Genomic DNA, 20,929 nt, shown 5'->3' with positions numbered 1-20,929 from the left:
ATTTCATATTCTTAAAATAAAGTGGTGATCCTAACTGACCCCAGACAGGGCATTTTTACTAGAATTAAATGTCAGGAATTGTGAAAAACTGAGTTTAAATGTATTTGGCTAAGGTGTATGTAAACTTACGACTTCAACTGTATATATAACACACACACACACCAGTGAACCTGTGCCGGCTGCCTAGCTCCCTGAGCCAGTGTGTGATCTGGTGATGCCCTCTAGCCCTACATAATCACATAACTAGACAATATCCACTCAGGAACGGAGTGCTTTAGGGGTTGAATGGATGTTATGGCTTTATTAAACATTTTGGGAATTCCAACCATTTTCATTTGGATTCAGGCTCGTATTATTTTGAGGAGGTTAAGTGAGGACAGTCCGGAGTTTAGAGTGCTCCTGATGGATGGAGATTGAAGTACGAATGGAATGAGAGATCTTGTCTGATTAAATGTACAGAATGTCCTCAGGGTATGTTAAAGGCATTAACACGTTTTTTTTAAGGTTATTTCTCTTTGAACATCCATGAGGTAATATGAAGTCTATGTAGGGTTTGTATGATAAATGAACATAGCTATCTAAATTTTGTGAATGAGACACATCCATGCATCGTCTGTAAAATGCAGAGATTAGGACATTACTGGGAATCAAATCCACTTACTAGTTAGCTTTGAGGAAAGCCAGTGGAGTTGTATCCGGTATAAATATATTATAACCTTTTGGATAAAACAGAACTGGATTTTCTCAAACTATAAGGCAAATTACTTCCCTCACTACCCAGGTTAAAGCCATGATCCCTTATTCCCGTGTTTATCAAGAATGGTCCCCCACCCAAAGGACATCCAGCCAACTTAACTCAACGGTGCGAAGCATTGGAGTCAGCATCCCTGTGGAACGCCTTTGACACCATGTCCTGATGAATTGGGGCTGTTTTAAGGGGAAAGGGGGGTGCAACTCAATATTAGGAAGGTGTTCCTAATGTTTGGTGTACTCAGTGTAGATAGGTGTTGTCACAGGAACTCATAGATTCAACCCTGTCCCTCTCGTCCAATCCCCTACCCCAGAAAGCAACAAGGACGCCGCCCACTACCAGAAGGTGATGGTGAAGGCGGAGCCTATGGAGGTGGACCCGGCCACCGGCCCAGCCCCGCCCTCTTCTCACCTGCTGGCCTTCAGCACTTTAGGGCCGTGTGAGAAGAGCGAGCCAATGGTCAGCCTCCCTGAGGCGTTGTCCCGCCCCCAGAAGCAAGACCTCTTCTCTCAGGACATATCGGTGAAAATGGCCTCCGAGCTCCTCTTCCAGCTCTCAGGTGCGTAATGTTCTCTATGATACACAACACACAAACGACACACACACAATCTCTCAAACATACACACACACATGTACACACACACGTACCCTCACACACCTCCCTGACTACATTCACACACACCTCTCTCTGGTACCTCAGTGCTCAGTGTCAACCTTGAAATGTGGTGTGATACTTAGCCATAAAACCTATATGTTTCTCTTCCATCCTCTGGAGGCTCTGTGGTTAGGGGACACTATATATTACCTGTAATGTGCTCTGTAGGTTTTATACACACTTCTTCCCTGCTTGGCTGTGACCATGACATTGAGGCGGCTGTTTGTATTGCAGCTGTTTGTATTGCCTGATGGCAGAGCACTGAAGTGGAGCCTGCATACACTTCAGGGGTTGTGGGGGTGGGGGGGGTACAGAAGACCCAGGCCATGCCCCCCAGCTCTGATTGCTACGCCTAAATGCCTTATACAGTAGCACCTCGGAAATTGTGGCAAAAAAAATCTCTCCAGCGAGAGAGATGCACTCAACGATGAGAACGCAAGTACACACACACACGCATGCAGACACACACACACACACAGATATGCACGCAGACACACACAAGCCCCCATGGGGAGCAGTGTCTACAAAGTGCCTGTCTTCCCCCACGTCCCTCCCTCCTCTTCTCCTTCTCTATCCCTCCTTCTCTCTTTCTTCCTCGACTCCTTTTCAAACATGTCTGCTCAAGCACACTTGGCTGCACACACTAGCCCCCCCTCTCCCCGATTTCTCCCGTGTGGCATCACCATGGCAACGCGGAGAGACCTCTGTCCTTGGCGAACCGTTTGACGGAGAGGGGTGTTATGGAGTGGGGGGCGAGGAGGGTTTGGGGGGGCAGCGACTAGAGCAGTGCCACCCAGGGAGCAAGAGGCTGCTATAATGAGGTCATCACTAGTAGGCTGCTGAAGCCAAGGGACAACCATACACCTTCCCTGGGTTTTATTACTCTGACCATAGAATTAGGAATTTGAATACTAGAATGGACATGAAAGTTCTTATGACAGCATAAAAGGTCAGCCATTTTGGTCAGGGAGTTGGTCAACCAGTGTGCCGTGATGAGATATTGTGTAAAACAATCATTTTGAAGATTGTCTGCACAGTATGTTTGTTACCCAGTTTAAGTGGAATGATTCCAATAATTATTTTAAAATGTCTAATTTTTCAAACCAATGTGCCAACATTCCATACTAACAATGCAGTCAATCCACAGCCACTGGCTGAAATCAGTTGTAAATGCAACAAGTACTGATATTGTATCATATTATAAACACTCACAGCTTTCCAAGAAAACAAACTGAGAGACATTTATGGTCCTTTTACATATATTTCATAGGCTATTTATACAGTCTAAAACCTGTACAAACTTTATAATTATATGACATTATTTTAGGTTGAAAAAAATAATCACATGCCTTACTTTTATTTTTCTGCATAAGTGAAATCAGGAAATGTGTCACCTATGCCTCTACTACCATTAATTCCAATTAGACTGGTTTGGATTTCTCCCTGGCCACAATGGCTGCCATTTTTATACCATTCTGAAACTTTGAGGGTTTATGACATAGCCCCTCTAGTAATTGAATATGATCTCTTTGACTTTGACCACTTAAAACAGTATATACCAAGGCAACAGGACAAACATGCAACTTCCCTGGGTTTTTATACAGCATGTTACTTTGACCACAATGTTACTATACGCTACAATCTGGGATTGGTTTTTCAGCAAAATGGTTCGGGAAATGTCACGTGGAATAATCAATATGTCCTGAATAACCGCTTCGTGGTTCCATCATGATTTGTCATTGTTGTTAATGACCCTCTTTTGATGTTGTGATGTTTTTTGTGTTGCAGAAAAAGTCAGCAAAGCCAACGACCACAAAGACAGCAACATGGTGGGCATAAGCAGGTAAGACAACAACAAGAACAATATCTTGTTTTGTCACATACACTGGATAGGTGCAGTGAAAGGTGTTGTTTTACAGTGTCAGCCATAGGAGTACGGCACCCTTGGAGCAAAATCTGTCCAGGTTAAGTGGCTCGACAGATTTTCACCTTGTTGGCTTCTTTTCCGCTTAGCTGCTATTTCTACAGTTAGTCTGTTTTTGGTATATGGCTTATGGTTTAGCATTGAGATTGGGAGGCCTGGAGCTCTGCAACTTTATTTAAAAACAATTCCATATTGATTGCATATTGCTATCATATTTTAGCGTAAGCATTTGTTTTAGTTATGGAGCTGTTATAGCATGATACTGCTCTGACTGTGTCTGTGTGTGGTTGTGTGTCCACTCCTAGCCCCTTCCTGGACGAGCGTTTCAGACAATCCCCCTTCAGCCAGCGCTCCAAGTCCTCCTCCCCCGCAGAGGCCAGCTCCTCTGCTAGGACAGCCCTCCACGGTGAGAGACACACTCACACATATCATTACTGTCAGACAGATAGACAGACAGATGAAATTCAGTGGGCAGACTACTATAGTGAGCCACACACTCAGAAAGACACACACACACACTCCAGACAGACACTCATAATGTAGACATGCAGTCAGAATGTTGGCCTTCACAGCTAATTACAGTAACCTCCCACCCTCCTCAGCCACATCTCCACCTCCCCAGGCCTTTCCTCGCTCTCTCACACATCTACCCAGCCATGAGGCCTCAACTCTGGCCAACCCTCTCTTCCTCCACCTCTCTTCCTCCACCCCTCTTCCTCCACCCCTCTTCCTCCATTCCTCCACCTCCATTCCTCCACCTCCAGAGCTTCCACCTCCAGAGCTTCCACCTCCCGTCTCACTCACACATCTACCCATCCTTGGGGCTCCCTGCCCTGGATAGCCCTTCTCTCCCCTCCCCTGGCCCTGGAATGGGGATGCTCTGTGGCTGTCTCTATGGTGCCTGTGGCAGGCAGGCAGAGATACAGAGGGTAATTAGCCTGTGCCAGCCTCACCCGTCTCTCCCTCCATCACCATCCACCAGTTAATTAAAATCTGATTGGCTTCTACGTGTCAAGGGTGTCCTGATAGTTAATTCGCCCAACCGACGGTCTCCCTTCCCAGGGTGCAACGTGCAGAGCCGTGTCTTCGCTCTTTCTCTCTCTTTTATCGCTCTCATATTTTCTCTCTCTCTCTCTCCCTCTCCCTGTCTCTTCCCGATGCCCAGTTCTTTCTCTTGTCTCCTTCAACCATCTTTTCTCTGCTTTTGGATTGCACGTTTCTCTTTTCCTGCTCCCTCTATCCCCTCCCTCTCTCTCCCTCTCTCTCTCCTAGGGGTGCAGTCAGTCACACAGCTGTGTTCTGTGCTAAGGGTAGTGACCCTCCCCAGTGCTCCCATTAACCCAGTTTCCCAGTATCACCCCAGCACCACTCATTATCCAGACAGTTACTCTGAGAATCCCCTGTATTACTGAAACACCACTTTATGACAATTCAAACAGTTGCATGGTTGGATTTCATAATGACTGGTGCATTGTACCACTTTGCCCATACATTTCCACATTGAAAATGTGACCATCTCTGTGTGGCGGTAATTGTGGCTGTTTACAGCAAGTGTGTGTGTGTCAGCTGTGTGTGTGTGTCGTGATGGTGGCGGCTGTCCTTCCTCTCCCCCTGCCCCCAGGTCAAGCTCCAGCCAGCCTTTCGGAGGCCGTGCGTCCGTCCCTCCCTCCCTCCCCTCTCCCTCGTTCTCCAGCTCTAATAACACTAATTAAACCATTAACCACTTCAAGGCCCACGCCGGTCCTCTAATTGCCCGATTATCAGAGCTTTGGCTGGGGTTGCTTGGCCACTGTGGCCCCAGGATGGCCCCTAGACCCTGTCCATGGGCTCCAGTCACCCTGGATGACCCCCACCCGACCCTGCCTCACCCAGCCTCTCAACCCCTCAGGACAGCTAATGTGATTATGTGGTCTGAGGAGATGAGATACAAGCCCCTTAAGGATCTCTGTGCCCATTCAGTACTAAGCCACACAAACGGAGGTGGTAGGAGGAAGAGTAAAGGAGAAGCCAATCCAAGACCGGCGTGCGGGGGGGGCATCACCATGGTGAAGCCTGTCGGTGAGACTTAACAGACAAGGGGTTTGGTGAATCTTTGATAGAGCTCAGAGCATCACCACTCTGCAGCCAATGATTCAAGGGGTCAAGTCCTCATGTGGGTCATACTGAAAAGTGTACTAATAAGTCATACACACACACCCTCCCCTCTACTCTGCCAACTCACATGCAGGGACACATACATATATATACACACACCCACCCACCCACCCACACACTCCCACTGGTATGTCAGGTTGTGAGTCACAGAGTATGGCAGGTCCAGGGCCCTTATGAGGAGTGACTCAGTCCCTGCAGAAGGATTACAACTAAGGAATATATTACTAGTTGTGTTATTACTGTATAGCCACTTGACTGAAATATTGTAGAATACCATCAGGCCACAGGCTTGTGTTTAGTTTAGTTTTGTGTGGATGAGGGTGTGCATTGACGTGGGGGTTTTATAATGGTGTGTAGTGCTCATTCACTGAGAGATTCCCACACTTCACTTCAGGTAGCTACAGACACAGTAGGCGCTCTGCTCTATTCCAACCAGCACATGTCCAGACAGATAAAGATGGAATTGTCTTTTAGTATCCCTCCCTCTGGTCTCTCTCCTTCTCTTTTTTCAGAGAGAGAGAGAGAGAGAGAAGTCCAGACCTGTCAGCAGCATACAACTCTAGCTAGACGACCTTGAGACTTCTCCATCTCCCCCTCTGTCTTTCTCCAAGGCCAGTACATCTATTCTTTAATGCCTCCACCATTAAATCTCCCCCAAAATACCAGAGAATGGAGCCTCCTAGCCCCCCCCCCCCCCCCCCCCCCCCCCATCAAACCACTAGCTTGCATCTCTTATGACAGCCTTCGTTAAAACAAATTAATTTAGTGACGGAGGGTGACTCCAATAACTAGCCTTTTTTTTGTCTTCCGCACAGTTAACGTCAAGATGCCTGTACCCGCAGTCAGACTGAAAACAGTCAAGAAGATATTTTTTCTGTGGTTTAACAGTAGATTCATGCTAGATGACAATAACAATGGTTATTTTTTTGATTCTCTACTTCAAAAGAATGCAACACCTTTGACCCTTTGCTAAGCCCCGCCCCCCTTGGTTACTGTGGGTACAGTCATTTCTGTACTTACCATTTGACTATTATTTATAAGCTAACGCCGGGTAAATAGTGGACTTAAAGGGCTGATTTCCTGTGTTCCCTATTAAATGTCCCTATGTGAAAAACCATCCTGTGTGGAGTACGGTATAGTCAGTCCACTCCCTCCTTACCCTGTCACTGAGAACAATATGATCCTAGGTAGTGTGGTGCCAGGTGTCCATTTGAGACTAGCTGCATTGTGTCAATGACGGAAGCCCTCCCTGTCCATTTATTTATTTATTTACCCGATGGAGGAGAGGGGGATAAAGAGAGAGGAGGAGTGTCATGGAATCCTAATTGAGAGCTGTGCCTTCATCAGAAGGTTAATTCTATATCTCTTCTTGTCATGTTCTCCCTTTTCTCTCACTTTCTCTTCCTCTCTCATGCTTTCCCCACACCTCCGTGCCTCCCTCTCCTCTCTTCTCTCTCTCTCTCCTCTTCTCCCTCTCTATTATGCTTTCTCACTCTCTCACTCTCTCCATCCCTGCTGTATCCCTGGGTGGTTGTGTATTACTATATAGTCTGATTAGCATGGACAACCACACACTAGAGGGCTTAGGACTGATGGGTGATGGAGCACACACAGAGAGAGAGAATATCAAGGGGCACACTGTGGTATAGTCTGATTATCATGGAGATGATGAGAACTTGAGAAGGCTATAGTGTTGGTATGAGAAAGATGGGGGGGTTGGAGTAATATGGAGCAAAGTTGAAGGTTGGAGTAATATGGAACAAGGTTGAGGGTTGGAGTAATTTGGAACGAGGTTGAGGGTTGGAGTAATTTGGAACGAGGTTGAGGGTTGGAGTGGAATTGGAGTAATATGGAACAAGGTTGGAGTGGAATTGGAGTAATATGGAACACGGTTGAGGGTTGGAGTAATTTGGAGCGAGGTTTAGGGTTGGAGTCATTTGGAGCGAGGTTGAGGGTTGGAGTCATTTGGAGCGAGGTTGAGGGTTGGAGTCATTTGGAGCGAGGTTGAGGGTTGGAGTCATTTGGAACGAGGTTGAGGGTTGGAGTCATTTGGAACGAGGTTGAGGGTTGGAGTCATTTGGAACGAGGTTGAGGGTTGGAGTCATTTGGAACGAGGTTGAGGGTTGGAGTCATTTGGAACGAGGTTGAGGGTTGGAGTCATTTGGAACGAGGTTGAGGGTTGGAGTCATTTGGAACGAGGTTGAGGGTTGGAGTCATTTGGAACGAGGTTGAGGGTTGGAGTCATTTGGAACGAGGTTGAGGGTTGGAGTCATTTGGAACGAGGTTGAGGGTTGGAGTCATTTGGAACGAGGTTGAGGGTTGGAGTCATTTGGAACGAGGTTGAGGGTTGGAGTAATATGAAGCGAGGTTGAGGGTTGGAGTAATATGGAGCGAGGTTGAGGGTTGGAGTGGAATTGGAGTAATATGGAACACGGTTGAGGATTGGAGTAATACGGAACACGGTTGAGGGTTGGAGTAATTTGGAGCGAGGTTGAGGGTTGGAGTAATTTGGAACGAGGTTGGAGTAATATGGAACACGGTTGAGGATTGGAGTAATTTGGAGCCAGGTTGAGGGTTGGAGTAATTTGGAACGAGGTTGAGGGTTGGAGTCATTTGGAGCGAGGTTGAGGGTTGGAGTCATTTGGAACGAGGTTGGGGGTTGGAGTCATTTGGAACGAGGTTGGGGGTTGGAGTCATTTGGAATGGGGTTGAGGGTTGGAGTAATATGGAGCGAGGTTGAGGGTTGGAGTCATTTGGAACGAGGTTGAGGGTTGGAGTCATTTGGAACGAGGTTGAGGGTTGGAGTCATTTGGAACGAGGTTGAGGGTTGGAGTCATTTGGAACGAGGTTGAGGGTTGGAGTCATTTGGTACGAGGTTGAGGGTTGGAGTAATTTGGTACACGGTTGAGGGTTGGAGTAATTTGGTACACGGTTGAGGGTTGGAATAATTTGGAACAAGGTTGAGGGTTGGAGTAATATGGAACCAGGCTGAGGGTTTGAGTAATATGGAACACGGTTGAGGGTTGGAGTGGAATTGGAGTAATATGGAACAAGGTTGAGGGTTGGAGTAATATGGAACAAGGTTGAGGGTTGGAGTAATATGGAACAAGGTTGAGGGTTGGAGTGGAATTGGAGTAATATGGAACAAGGTTGAGGGTTGGAGTAATATGGAACAAGGTTGAGGGTTGGAGTGGAGTTGGAGTAATATGGAACAAGGCTGAGGGTTGGAGTGAAGTTGGAGTAATATGGAACAAGGCTGAGGGTTGGAGTGAAGTTGGAGTAATATGAAACAAGGTTGGACTCCATTCCATTTCAGTTGCTGAATGCTTTCCTACAATATGGACTTTCAGGTCGCCTCCCGGTGCAGGTTATGAGAAAGTTGTGAGTAAAATATGGTAAACTGTGATGGTGACGGTACTCTGTCTGTGTGTTTCCAGACCCAGAGAAGGACACCGGAGAGCCGGGGGGGAACGGGATATCCCAGGGGATACTGAGCAGTCAGCAGCTCTACCCCTGTCCTGTCTGTGGCAAGGTGTTTGGCAGACAGCAGACCCTGTCCAGACACCTGTCTCTACACACAGGTGAGTCCACTAACACACACACTCCCTTTCCATCTCTACGTACAGTTCCCTGTGTGTGTGTTGTGACATGTCTTGTCAACGTTCCCTTGGCGTGTGTGTGACTGTGTGTGTAATACCCTGTAAAAAGTAAATAAGGTTTACTAGACTGGATTACCCTCTCCTTTAAAGAGATTACCACCATGATTAGTCTCAGTGGGAAAACTGCCCGCCTAATTACCAAGCCAGAAGGCTGCTTTGCATCCCAGTACACACACTGGACACACAAACATGTGCAATAACGGATGCGCACACACATATTTGTTTGTTTATTTATTTTTATATATATACATACATACATACAGTGCCTTGCGAAAGTATTCGGCCCCCTTGAACTTTGCGACCTTTTGCCACATTTCAGGCTTCAAACATAAAGATATAAAACTGTATTTTTTTGTGAAGAATCAACAACAAGTGGGACACAATCATGAAGTGGAACGACATTTATTGGATATTTCAAACTTTTTTTAACAAATCAAAAACTGAAAAATTGGGCGTGCAAAATTATTCCGCCCCCTTAAGTTAATACTTTGTAGCGCCACCTTTTGCTGCGATTACAGCTGTAAGTCGCTTAGGGTTTTGCACATCGAGAGACTGAAATGTTTTCCCATTCCTCCTTGCAAAACAGCTCAGTGAGGTTGGATGGAGAGCATTTGTGAACAGCAGTTTTCAGTTCTTTCCACAGATTCTCGATTGGATTCAGGTCTGGACTTTGACTTGGCCATTCTAACACCTGGATATGTTTATTTTTGAACCATTCCATTGTAGATTTTGCTTTATGTTTTGGATCATTGTCTTGTTGGAAGACAATTCTCCATCCCAGTCTCAGGTCTTTTGCAGACTCCATCAGGTTTTCTTCCAGAATGGTCCTGTATTTGGCTCCATCCATCTTCCCATCAATTTTAACCATCTTCCCTGTCCCTGCTGAAGAGAAACAGGCCCAAACCATGATGCTGCCACCACCATATTTGACAGTGGGGATAAGGTGTTCAGGGTGATGAGCTGTGTTGCTTTTACGCCAAACATAACGTTTTGCATTGTTGCCAAAAAGTTCAATTTTGGTTTCATCTGACCAGAGCACCTTCTTCCACATGTTTGGTGTGTCTCCCAGGTGGCTTGTGGCAAACTTTAAACAACACTTTTTATGGATATCTTTAAGAAATGGCTTTCTTCTTGCCACTCTTCCATAAAGGCCAGATTTGTGCAATATACGACTGATTGTTGTCCTATGGACAGAGTCTCCCACCTCAGCTGTAGATCTCTGCAGTTCATCCAGAGTGTGATCATGGGCCTCTTGGCTGCATCTCTGATCAGTCTTCTCCTTGTATGAGCTGAAAGTTTAGAGGGACGGCCAGGTCTTGGTAGATTTGCAGTGGTCTGATACTCCTTCCATTTCAATATTATCGCTTGCACAGTGCTCCTTGGGATGTTTAAAGCTTGGGAAATCTTTTTGTATCCAAATCCGGCTTTAAACTTCTTCACAACAGTATCTCGGACCTGCCTGGTGTGTTCCTTGTTCTTCATGATGCTCTCTGCGCTTTTAACGGACCTCTGAGACTATCACAGTGCAGGTGCATTTATACGGAGACTTGATTACACACAGGTGGATTGTATTTATCATCATTAGTCATTTAGGTCAACATTGGATCATTCAGAGATCCTCACTGAACTTCTGGAGAGAGTTTGCTGCGCTGAAAGTAAAGGGGCTGAATAATTTAGCACGCCCAATTTTTCTGTTTTTGATTTGTTAAAAAAGTTTGAAATATGCAATAAATGTCGTTCCACTTCATGATTGTGTCCCACTTGTTGTTGATTCTTCACAAAAAATACAGTTTTATATCTTTATGTTTGAAGCCTGAAATGTGGCAAAAGGTCGCAAAGTTCAAGGGGGCCGAATACTTTCGCAAGGCACTGTACATACATACAGTGGGGCAAAAAAGTATTTAGTCAGCCACCAATTGTGCAAGTTCTCCCACTTAAAAAGATGAGAGAGGCCTGTAATTTTCATCATAGGTACACTTCAACTATGACAGACAAAATTTGAAGAAAAAAATCCAGAAAATCACATTGTAGGATTTGTAATGAATTTATTTTCAAATTATGGTGGAAAATAAGTATTTGGTCACCTACAAACAAGCAAGATGTCTGGCTCTCACAGACCTGTAACCTTTTCTTTAAGAGTCTCCTCTGTCCTCCACTCGTTACCTGTATTAATGGCACCTGTTTGAACTTGTCAGTATAAAAGACACCTGTCCACAACCTCAAACAGTCACACTCCAAACTCCGCTATGGCCAAGACCAAAGAGCTGTCAAAGGACACCAGAAACAAAATTGTAGACCTGCACCAGGCTGGGAAGACTGAATCTGCAATAGGTAAGCAGCTTGGTTTGAAGAAATCAACTGTGGGAGCAATTATTAGGAAATGGAAGACATACAAGACCACTGATCATCTCCCTCGATCTGGGGCTCCACGCAAGTTCTCACCCCGTGGGGTCAAAATTATCACAAGAACGGTGAGCAAAAATCCCAGAACCAGACAGGGGGACCTAGTGAATGACCTGCAGAGAGCTGGGACCAAAGTAACAAAGCCTACCATCAGTAACACACTACGCCGCCAGGGACTCAAATCCTGCAGTGCCAGATGTGTCCCCCTGCTTAAGCCAGTACATGTCCAGGCCCGTCTGAAGTTTGCTAGAGAGCATTTGGATGATCCAGAAGAAGATTGGGAGAATGTCATATGGTCTAATGAAACTCAACTCGTCGTGTTTGGAGGACAAAGAATGCTGATTTGCATCCAAAGAACACCATACCTACTGTGAAGCATGGGGGTGGAAATGTCATGCTTTGGGGCTGTTTTTCTGCAAAGGGACCAGGACGACTGATCAGGCCATGTATCGTGAGATTTTGAGTAAAAAACCTATCAGCAAGGGCATTGAAGATGAAATGTGGCTGGATCTTTCAGCATGACAATGATCCCAAACACACCGCCCAGGCAATGAAGGAGTGGCTTCGTAAGAAGCATTTCAAGGCCTAGCCAGTCAAGGCCTAGCCAGTCCCCAGATCGCAACCACATAGAAAATCTTTGGAGGGAGTTGAACGTTTGTGTTGCTCAGCAACAGCCCCAAAACATCACTGCTCTAGAGGAGATCTGCATGGAGGAATGGGCCAAAATACCAGCAACAGTGTGTGAAAACCTTGTGAAGACTTACAGAAAATGTTTGACCTCTGTCATTGCCAACAAAGGGTATATAACAAAGTATTGAGAAACGTTTGTTATTGACCAAATACTTTGCAAATTTGCAAATAAATTCATAAAAAATCCTACAATGTGATTTTCTGTATTTTTTTTCTAATTTTGTCTGTCATAGTTGAAGTGTACCTATGATGAAAATTACAGGCCTCTCTCATCTTTTTAAGTGGGAGAACTTGCACAATTGGTGGCTGACTAAATACTTTTTTGCCCCACTGTGTGTGTGTGTGTGTGTGTGTATATATGTATACATACATACATACATACACACACACACATGCGCACTGAGTGGATGGAGTCATACACACAGTTACAGTAGGTGTACATGCAGAGTGTAACAACATTGGGGCCATACCGTATCTGATGCAAAACCACATACTACTGTGTCTGTACATGCTTTTATGGATATTAATACATTTACATACATACATATATATATATATATATATGTACATACATGAATACATATACATACATATTAATACACAGAAAACATACACTGAGTGGACAGAACATTAAGGACACCTTAATATTGTTGCCCTCAGAACAGACTCAATTTGTCAGTGATATGGACTCTACAAGGTGTCGAAATCGTTCCACATGGATGCTGGCCCATGTTGACCCCAATGCAGTTGTGTCAAGTTGGCTGGATGTCCTTTGGGTGGTGGACCATTATTGATACAGACGGGAAACTGTTGAGTGTGAAAAACCCAGCAGCGTTGCAGTTCTTGAAGAAAACCTGTGCGCCTGGCACCTACTACCATACCCCGTTCAAAGGCACTTCAATCTTTTGTCTTGCCCATTCACCCTCTGAATGGCACTCACACAATCCATGTCTCAATTGTCTCAAGGCTTAAAAATCCTTCTTAAACCTGTCTCCTCCCCTTCATCTACATTCTACACTGATTGAAGTAGATTAAACAAGTGACATCAATAAGGGATCATAGCTTTCACCTGGATTCACCTGGTCAGTCTGTCATGTAAAGAGCAGGTGTTCATAATGTTTTGTACACTCAGTGTATAAATACATGTAAATACATGTGAACACAGCACACACTCTACTGTCTAAGCGATCCATTGGATGAGAGATCCAAACAGAGGTCCTGACTCTCAGTGGTTCAGATCAGAGATCTCCACTCCCCTGGCATTACCACAAGTCTAAGGGTCATTGCTGTAAAAGATAATGCATTCTCAATTTAAATTTTATTTAAATTGGTCTTTTTAATGCATCCACATTTATGTAAAAACCTACATATTCTTGTGCATGAAAGCGCATGGTCCACACACACTAATACAAAACGTGCACACACACTCTGACACACACACTCCCCCTGTGAGTGGGTTGTTTGGCTGAGAACAGCTTGGGCACACCACAGAGAGCAGAAACGGGGGCATATGTCATCATGATGGTTGTTTTTGGTTTACCCGGGCCACAAAGGTTCCCTGGCTTCATGTCCTCGGGCAAAGTGTGTGTGTGTGTGTGCGTTAGTTAGTAGCTGACGTAATAGGATTTGCGTGTGTGTTTTGTTTGTGTAGTCCACTAAGCAGACATTCTCATGCAGGGGGACGTACTCATTGTATTTGTGTATACGTGATGAGGACGCATGATGTTTGCGTACGTACGTGTGCCTGCATGCGTTTTGTATATGGCGTACGTGTTACGCGTACGTGTGTGTACGAATGTGTGGCCCCATGTGTCTCTGTAGACCCATCTCTCGCTCTCTCTCTCTTTCTCCCTCTCGCTCTTTCTCCCTCTCGCTCTTTCTCCCTCTCTCTCTCTCTTTCTCCCTCTCTCGCTCTCTCTCTTTCTCCCTCGCTCCCGCTCTCTCGCTCTCTCTCTTTCTCCCTCTCTCTCTCTCGCTCTCTCTGACCTTGTGTCTGTCCGTCCGTCTGTCCTTCCAGAGGAGCGGAAGTATACGTGTCACCTGTGTCCTTATGCAGCCAAGTGCAGAGCCAACCTCAACCAGCACCTGACCATCCACTCTGTCAAGCTGGTCAGCACCGATGCAGAGCAGATGGTCAGCGCCGTCGCCAGCGCTGAGGGACGAGACGGGAAGACCTTCCCCTATTACTACAGGTGCTGCTACGCTGAATGAAAGAAACACTGCAAAGAAACAGAGCGGTAGTCACAAGAACTGTCCCTGTACTAATGTACACAGACCCGTAATAAAGGTCTGTCCCTATAGTTTTTGGCGAGTACGTGTTCATCCATAGCAGGCGTCAAAGATCTCACGTGTGTGTGTGTGTGCGCACAGAAGATCTATCCATATTAAGACTGACACATGCAATTTACTGATCCCATAAATTGGGATCAGTATCAGTAATGTAAACCATGGACTGTACATGACTGACCTATTTCTTTACTGGTCTGAGGTCAGGCTTTGGGCTTTTGATTGGGAATTAATGATGTCCTCTTCCCTCTATAACGTGGTCTGAGGTCAGCCTTTAGGGTTTGATTAGGAATTAATGATGTCTTCTCGCCTCTATAACCTGATCTGAGATCAGCATTTGGTCTATGTTCATTACCTCTCTCCTTTCCCCTAGCTGTGACCTGTTCTGAGATCAGTGTTTAACCCCTCCCTCTTCCTGTCCATCCAGCTGCCATGCGTGTGGTTTCCAGACGGGGCTGAATGCCCAGTTCGTCAGCCACATGTCTCTCCACGTGGACAAGGAGCAGTGGATGTTCGCTCTGTGCTGCAGCGCCTGTGACTACGTCTGTGTGGAGGAGAGTGACATGAAGTCCCACGTCAGTCACGGACACACAGGTAGATCTGTCGTCTGCTCAGGCATGTATTGTATGGAGAGATGACTTTGGTCCACCTCTTGTCCCTGGGGGCAGCAATTGGACGAAGTCAGCTTGTACAACCAACTTGATGGCATTTCTTTTCCAGCTGAACTTGGTTTTGCTGCCGTCAAATTGTTCCAAATTGTATTGATTCCCTTCCTGAAGCGTGTATCTATCTGCTCGCTCGGACTCATGGGTTTTAAAGTGCTGTTTTGGTGTAAGGATAGGCTAGAAAGAGGGGGTTTATACATTTTCTTACACCCAGTCTATACCTTTTACATCCACGAGGAGGACTGGAGAAGTCTGCACCTCGGATCGTAGCCAAACAATGTTTTAAAGCTTTCAGAAGAGACCAACCTTTCAGAGTGATTCTCAGATCAGCTGTGACATGTTGTTGGTAGGGAGCTGTTGGGGGAGTGTTGCAGATTGAGGTGCTACTGCTGACTGTTCAGAGTAGAAACAGCGAGTTTAGTTTACAGCCATTTATAGTATGGGGAACCAACATGTTCAGTTTCAACACACTGAACTGATGTGACAATAAAGTAAAGCTTCATAAAACGAGTCCCTTCCCGGGAGAGAGAGGAGACTCTGTGACTCTGTAAACTACCCAAACAGAAACAACTTCCACTTTGAATAACAAAACACGTAGATTATTTTCCCCACCTTCGACCTTCCCTGGACTTTTTAAAGCCACTGGTCCAAAACCCAGCCTGTCAATGTATTTTTTTTGGTCCGTAGCCTCTGTTCCGGTTTATCGTCCGACGCGGTTGCCCGTCTTGCCCTTCCGTGGCAGTGTGTGTGTGTGGGATTGTCCGGTAATGTTGCAGACAGCTGAGGGGTCCTCACGGAGGCCGGGGAGCGACCTTGTTTATCTACGATGGCTGCCCCTTATCGTGCCTGAGGGGAAAAATCAATAGGCCCTCTGGTCCGTCAGAGGCAGGCCAGGGTTCACACACACACACACACTTACCCTCTCTCACACAGACACAGAGTGGTGAGTCCATATCGAAGCTTGGCATTTAGGCTAGCCTCCACCCACTAGCAAACATGGCTGCTGAAAACACATCACATTGGGGCTGTAGAAAAGACTGCTGGGTGTTATTTGTCAGCTGATAGTGTTTGGACACCACATCTCCCCCAGCCAAGCTCCAAACAGACATGGAAACGGCTGAACTCAGCAAGTGTTGCGCCTGAAGTTGGCCCCCGCTAAGATGTGTGTCAGCCACATGGGCAAGGGGTCAGACTGGTGGCCCCACAGCAGGAAGCCTGGCTGCTGCTAGGAACAGGACAGAGATACTCTGTGGTGGTACAGTAGGAACAGGACAGAGATACTGTGTGTGGTGGTACAGTAGGAACAGGACAGAGATACTGTGTGTGGTGGTACAGTAGGAACAGGACAGAGATACTGTGTGTGGTGGTACAGTAGGAACACGACAGAGATACTGTGTGGTGGTATAGTAGGAACAGGACAGAGATACTGTGTGTGGTGGTACAGTAGGAACAGGACAGAGATACTGTGTGTGGTGGTACAGTAGGAACAGGACAGAGATGCTGTGTGTGTGGTGGTACAGTAGGAACAGGACAGATACTGTGGTGGTACAGTAGGAACAGGACAGAGATACTGTGGTGGTACAGTAGGAACAGGACAGAGATACTGTGTCTGTGGTGGCATATAGTAGGAACAGGACAGAGATACTGTGTGTGTGGTGGTATATAGTAGGAACAGGACAGAGATACTGTGTGTGTGGTGGTATAGTAGGAACAGGACAGAGACACTGTGTGTGTGGTGGTATATAGTAGGAACAGGACAGAGATACTGTGTGTGTGGTGGTACAGTAGGAACAGGACAGAGATACTGTGTGTGTGGTGGTATAGTAGGAACAGGACAGAGATCCATTCATTCTCCCAGATATTTATGCATATGTAACTTTTGTCATTCATCATTTTTCATGATTCATTCATGAATATCTGTAATTATAGGGTCCACATTAATGTAGAAGTGTTCAGAAACATATTATTTTTCTTTTTTTACAATAAAACTGCCTCTAATGACATATATTATGTACCATTCATTTTTATTGGGCACAACAATCTGATACACAAACAAAACAAACGGCAAATACATCCAACAAGTTTCTAGAGTCACCTGCAGTCATTGCATGCTAGGAAAATGGGACCAAATACTCAACTTTGAACTACTTTAATACACGTAAGTGAATTTGTCCAAATACATATGACTGCTTCAAATTGGGGGACTAGATACATTAGGTGCTTTCATTTCTGAACTGTGAAACATGTATGAAAATACCCTCAATTAAAAGGTGACATTCTGTACTGTCACATCATATTAAACATATTAAAATCCAAAATGGTGGAGTATAGAGCCACCTTTTAAAGTTTTCGCTTCACTGTCCAATCCGTAGGGGAGTGTAACACAGGTTTACAACGTTTTCCACCCTCATAAAAAGTGAAGTGTGTTTGACTAAACACATGCTTCAATAGCATCTTGGACCTTTTAAAAAGTGCTAACAAGGAATATGCCAACAAGGATGATAAATGATGTGGTTTCACAAGGGACAAGTACTCTTTGAATGTTTAGAGCATCATGTACTCTATAGCTCCCTTAGATAGTGGAGTGGTGAGCCTCGTTTTGTCTTTAATCTACCTCTAGAGGTCTTCGGCGTTGAGAGAGATGGATACAATGGTATTTCACTCTCTGCTTTCTGCGTTTCTATACCTGCATTCTATACCTGCATTTCTATACCTCTCATTCTCAAGGATGAAAGTGTGTATGCCATGCACAATATGTGTCTTTGAATGTGTCTGTGTGAATGCCTCAGTGCGAGTGCGTGTGTGCATGTGTGTGTGTGTGTGTGCGCACATACAAATGTGTGTGAGGTAGCTGGCGTCGGCCATTTCACAATCCATGGCAGCCAGCAGTCCTATACTCCTTCACCTCCCTCCCTCCCTCTCCTTCTCCCTGACTGAATGCCCTTTGTTGAGCTGTGCCCTGAGTTGCTCCCGCCATCTTAGCTCCCTTAGCTGTGACCCTCCTCCTCCCCTCTTTTCTCTCTCTCTCATACTCTCTCTCTATCCCAGAGAAGTGCAGTCAAACAGAGAGGGGGAAAAAAAGAGAGATCAATAAAAGCATACTGGCTGTTGATTGGACTGGCAGCAGGGCTCCAGTCAGAGGACATGGCCCTGAAGCTGAGTCTCCCTGCCTGCAGTGTGTGTGATTTTCATTTTGTATTCGTGTGTGTGTGTGTGGTTTTGACTGTAGTTTAGTGCTTTCCCTACTTTTATTGGGTTGAGGTACCCTGTCTAATGTTGAGAAAGCACTTATGATGACGGTGGCAGTGCTGGTAGTGACAGAATTGGGGTGTATTACTTAATCATTCAGGAAGTAAAGTGAAATGTAATTACAATGGTACATTTTCTGAGTTCGATGATGATGATTGTCACGATAATGACAATGCTGATGATGTTGATGATTATTGACTCTTGACCCCTCTTCTTCATAGGTCTGAACTCGCGGAGCCCCCTCAGTGAGACGAAGAGCACCTCCTCCTCCCTGTCGGCCCTCAGCGATTCGCTGAACAGCTCAGAGGGTGGAGAACTTACCCATGCCAATGAGGAGCTCAAGAACCTCCTGGCCCCTCCCTCCTCTGCAGGCAGCCAATCCAGCTCCAGCAGCCACTCGGGATCAGGAACTGAAGAGAAGTCTGAGAAAGGCAAGGAGTTCTGGGATGTATAGGCTGGAACATTATGTAGAACTACAGTTAATTTAATCTACTTACAATTCTGTATCCTTAAAGGCCCAATGCAGCCGTTTTTATCTCAATATCAAATCATTTCTGGGTATCAATAAGTACCTTATGATGAAATAACACTGATAAAAAAAATTCACACTTTTACAGTGTTAGATTCCATAAAAAATGTGCAAAAAACTACTTCTCAAGCAAGATTTTTGCTAGGACTGTCTGGGAGGGGTCTGAGTGGAAAGGGGAAAACTGAAAGGTAGCTGTTATTGGCAGAGAGGTTTGGAACTCTCTTTGTTATTGGCCTATTAACTCATTTACCGCCTGGTGATGTCACCATGAAAATCTGAAACTCCCGCTCATGCAAACCTGATGATTAGATGGTCCTGTGTATGTTGTATTTTCAACCAGCAGCTATCAGGAAATAACACTGATCACATTTTTTCACACTTTTACAGTGTTCGTTTCATCAGCTGTTGTACAATATGATATTAAACACAGAAAACAGAATTTTGACTGCACTGGGCTTTTAAAGAGAGCGTGTGAGCCCACCCCTTAATCTACTTCCCCAGAGTCAGATGAACTCATGGATACCATGTTTACGTCTCTGTGTCCAGTATGCAGGAAGTTAGATGTAGTTTTGCACGCTATTGCTAACTAGCGTTAGCGCAATGACTGAATATCTCCTCGAACAGCTAGCATGCAAAAGCACAGACTTTTTTCACGTAAATTATGCAGTGACGTAAATGTGTGTGTGATGTGTCCACAATATGTGAGGTAAAATACGAGCAGTAATTTGAGCCACACACAAGGATATCACGGGGGTGATGTTTAATTAAGAGGACGAGGAGCACTGCAGTCATGCTAACTCCCTCTCCCCCCCCCCCCACCAGGCTTCGAGTGCGTCTTCTGCAACTTTGTGTGCAAGACGCGGACCATGTACGAGCGCCACCTCCAGATCCACCTGATCACGCGCATGTTCGAGTGCGACGTGTGCCACAAGTTCCTGAAGACGCCCGAGCAGCTGCTGGAGCACAAGAAGTGCCACACCGTCCCCACCGGAGGGCTCAAGTAAGGAAAGCAAGTACAGACAGAGGTTCCTACTCCACCACCCCCCCACCCTACCCTACCCCGACTCCTCCCTCACACATGTACAGACGACAGGCAGAGGGTAACCCACTGACCGACTGACTATAGCATGCACATTAAGTCGAAAAAATGCGTGTAAGACCACATGCATAAACATAATACACACGCAGTCTGAACTGTAAATGTGTGCATGCATTCAGCCACACTTTCAAACTAGATGACGTCAACACACAGACACTGTCCAACATACACATTTACGTGCATAGGACATCTAGCTCACTGAAGCTATTAAGACATTCACAGAGTATATATAAACCGTGTTACACTCACAGCCCTTGATACCAAACACTGTCCCCCGCTGACCCAATACTCCTATACCACTATAGGAGCCTCTGTTGTACTGTGTGATGTACACACACACACACACACACACACACACACACACACAGTAAACCATACATAGCCATTTAGCCCGTCTGTTCATGTTAAATCAACGCTGCCAGTACATGAAGCTCCTTCAACACACACGCAACAACATGCTAATGACATTAGCCTAGCCATGAAGCTTCTCCAACACACACGCAACAACATGCTAATGACATTAGCCTAGCCATGAAGCTCCTCCAACACACACGCAACAACATGCTAATGACATTAGTCTAGCCATGAAGCTTCTCCAACACACACGCAACAACATGCTAATGACATTAGCCTAGCCATGAAGCTCCTCCAACACACACACAACAACATGCTAATGCAATTAGCCTAGCCATGATGCTCCTCCAACACACACGCAACAACATGCTAATGACATTAGCCTAGCCATGAAGCTCCTCCAACACACATGCAACAACATGCTAATGACATTAGCCTAGCCATGAAGCTCCTCCAACACACATGCAACAACATGCTAATGACATTAGCCTAGCCATGAAGCTCCTCCAAC

At 45.6% G+C, this 20,929-nt stretch overlaps 1 protein-coding gene across 4 annotated transcripts in view; it reads left to right on the top strand.

Annotated features, from left to right (window-relative positions):
• LOC116352875 (zinc finger protein 827) overlaps window positions 1–20,929 on the top strand; it is an 86,266-nt gene that overhangs the window by 59,100 nt on the left and 6,237 nt on the right. For 3 of the 4 annotated variants that reach the window (XM_031828358.1, XM_031828361.1, XM_031828357.1), the window contains exons 6-13: window positions 1,065–1,310; window positions 3,195–3,249; window positions 3,636–3,736; window positions 8,922–9,065; window positions 14,254–14,428; window positions 14,950–15,116; window positions 18,658–18,867; window positions 19,788–19,965. In XM_031828358.1, coding sequence (XP_031684218.1) covers window positions 1,065–1,310; window positions 3,195–3,249; window positions 3,636–3,736; window positions 8,922–9,065; window positions 14,254–14,428; window positions 14,950–15,116; window positions 18,658–18,867; window positions 19,788–19,965 — 1,276 coding nt within the window. The remainder of the gene's footprint in view (window positions 1–1,064; window positions 1,311–3,194; window positions 3,250–3,635; window positions 3,737–8,921; window positions 9,066–14,253; window positions 14,429–14,949; window positions 15,117–18,657; window positions 18,868–19,787; window positions 19,966–20,929) is intronic. The other variant, XM_031828359.1, reaches the window with a different exon arrangement.

The sequence above is a fragment of the Oncorhynchus kisutch genome, linkage group LG7 (assembly GCF_002021735.2).
Source record: "Oncorhynchus kisutch isolate 150728-3 linkage group LG7, Okis_V2, whole genome shotgun sequence".
Taxonomy (NCBI): Eukaryota; Metazoa; Chordata; class Actinopteri; order Salmoniformes; family Salmonidae; genus Oncorhynchus; species Oncorhynchus kisutch.
The sequence above is the reverse complement of the archived record's forward strand: the minus strand, read 5'-3'. Positions and strand labels throughout refer to the sequence as shown.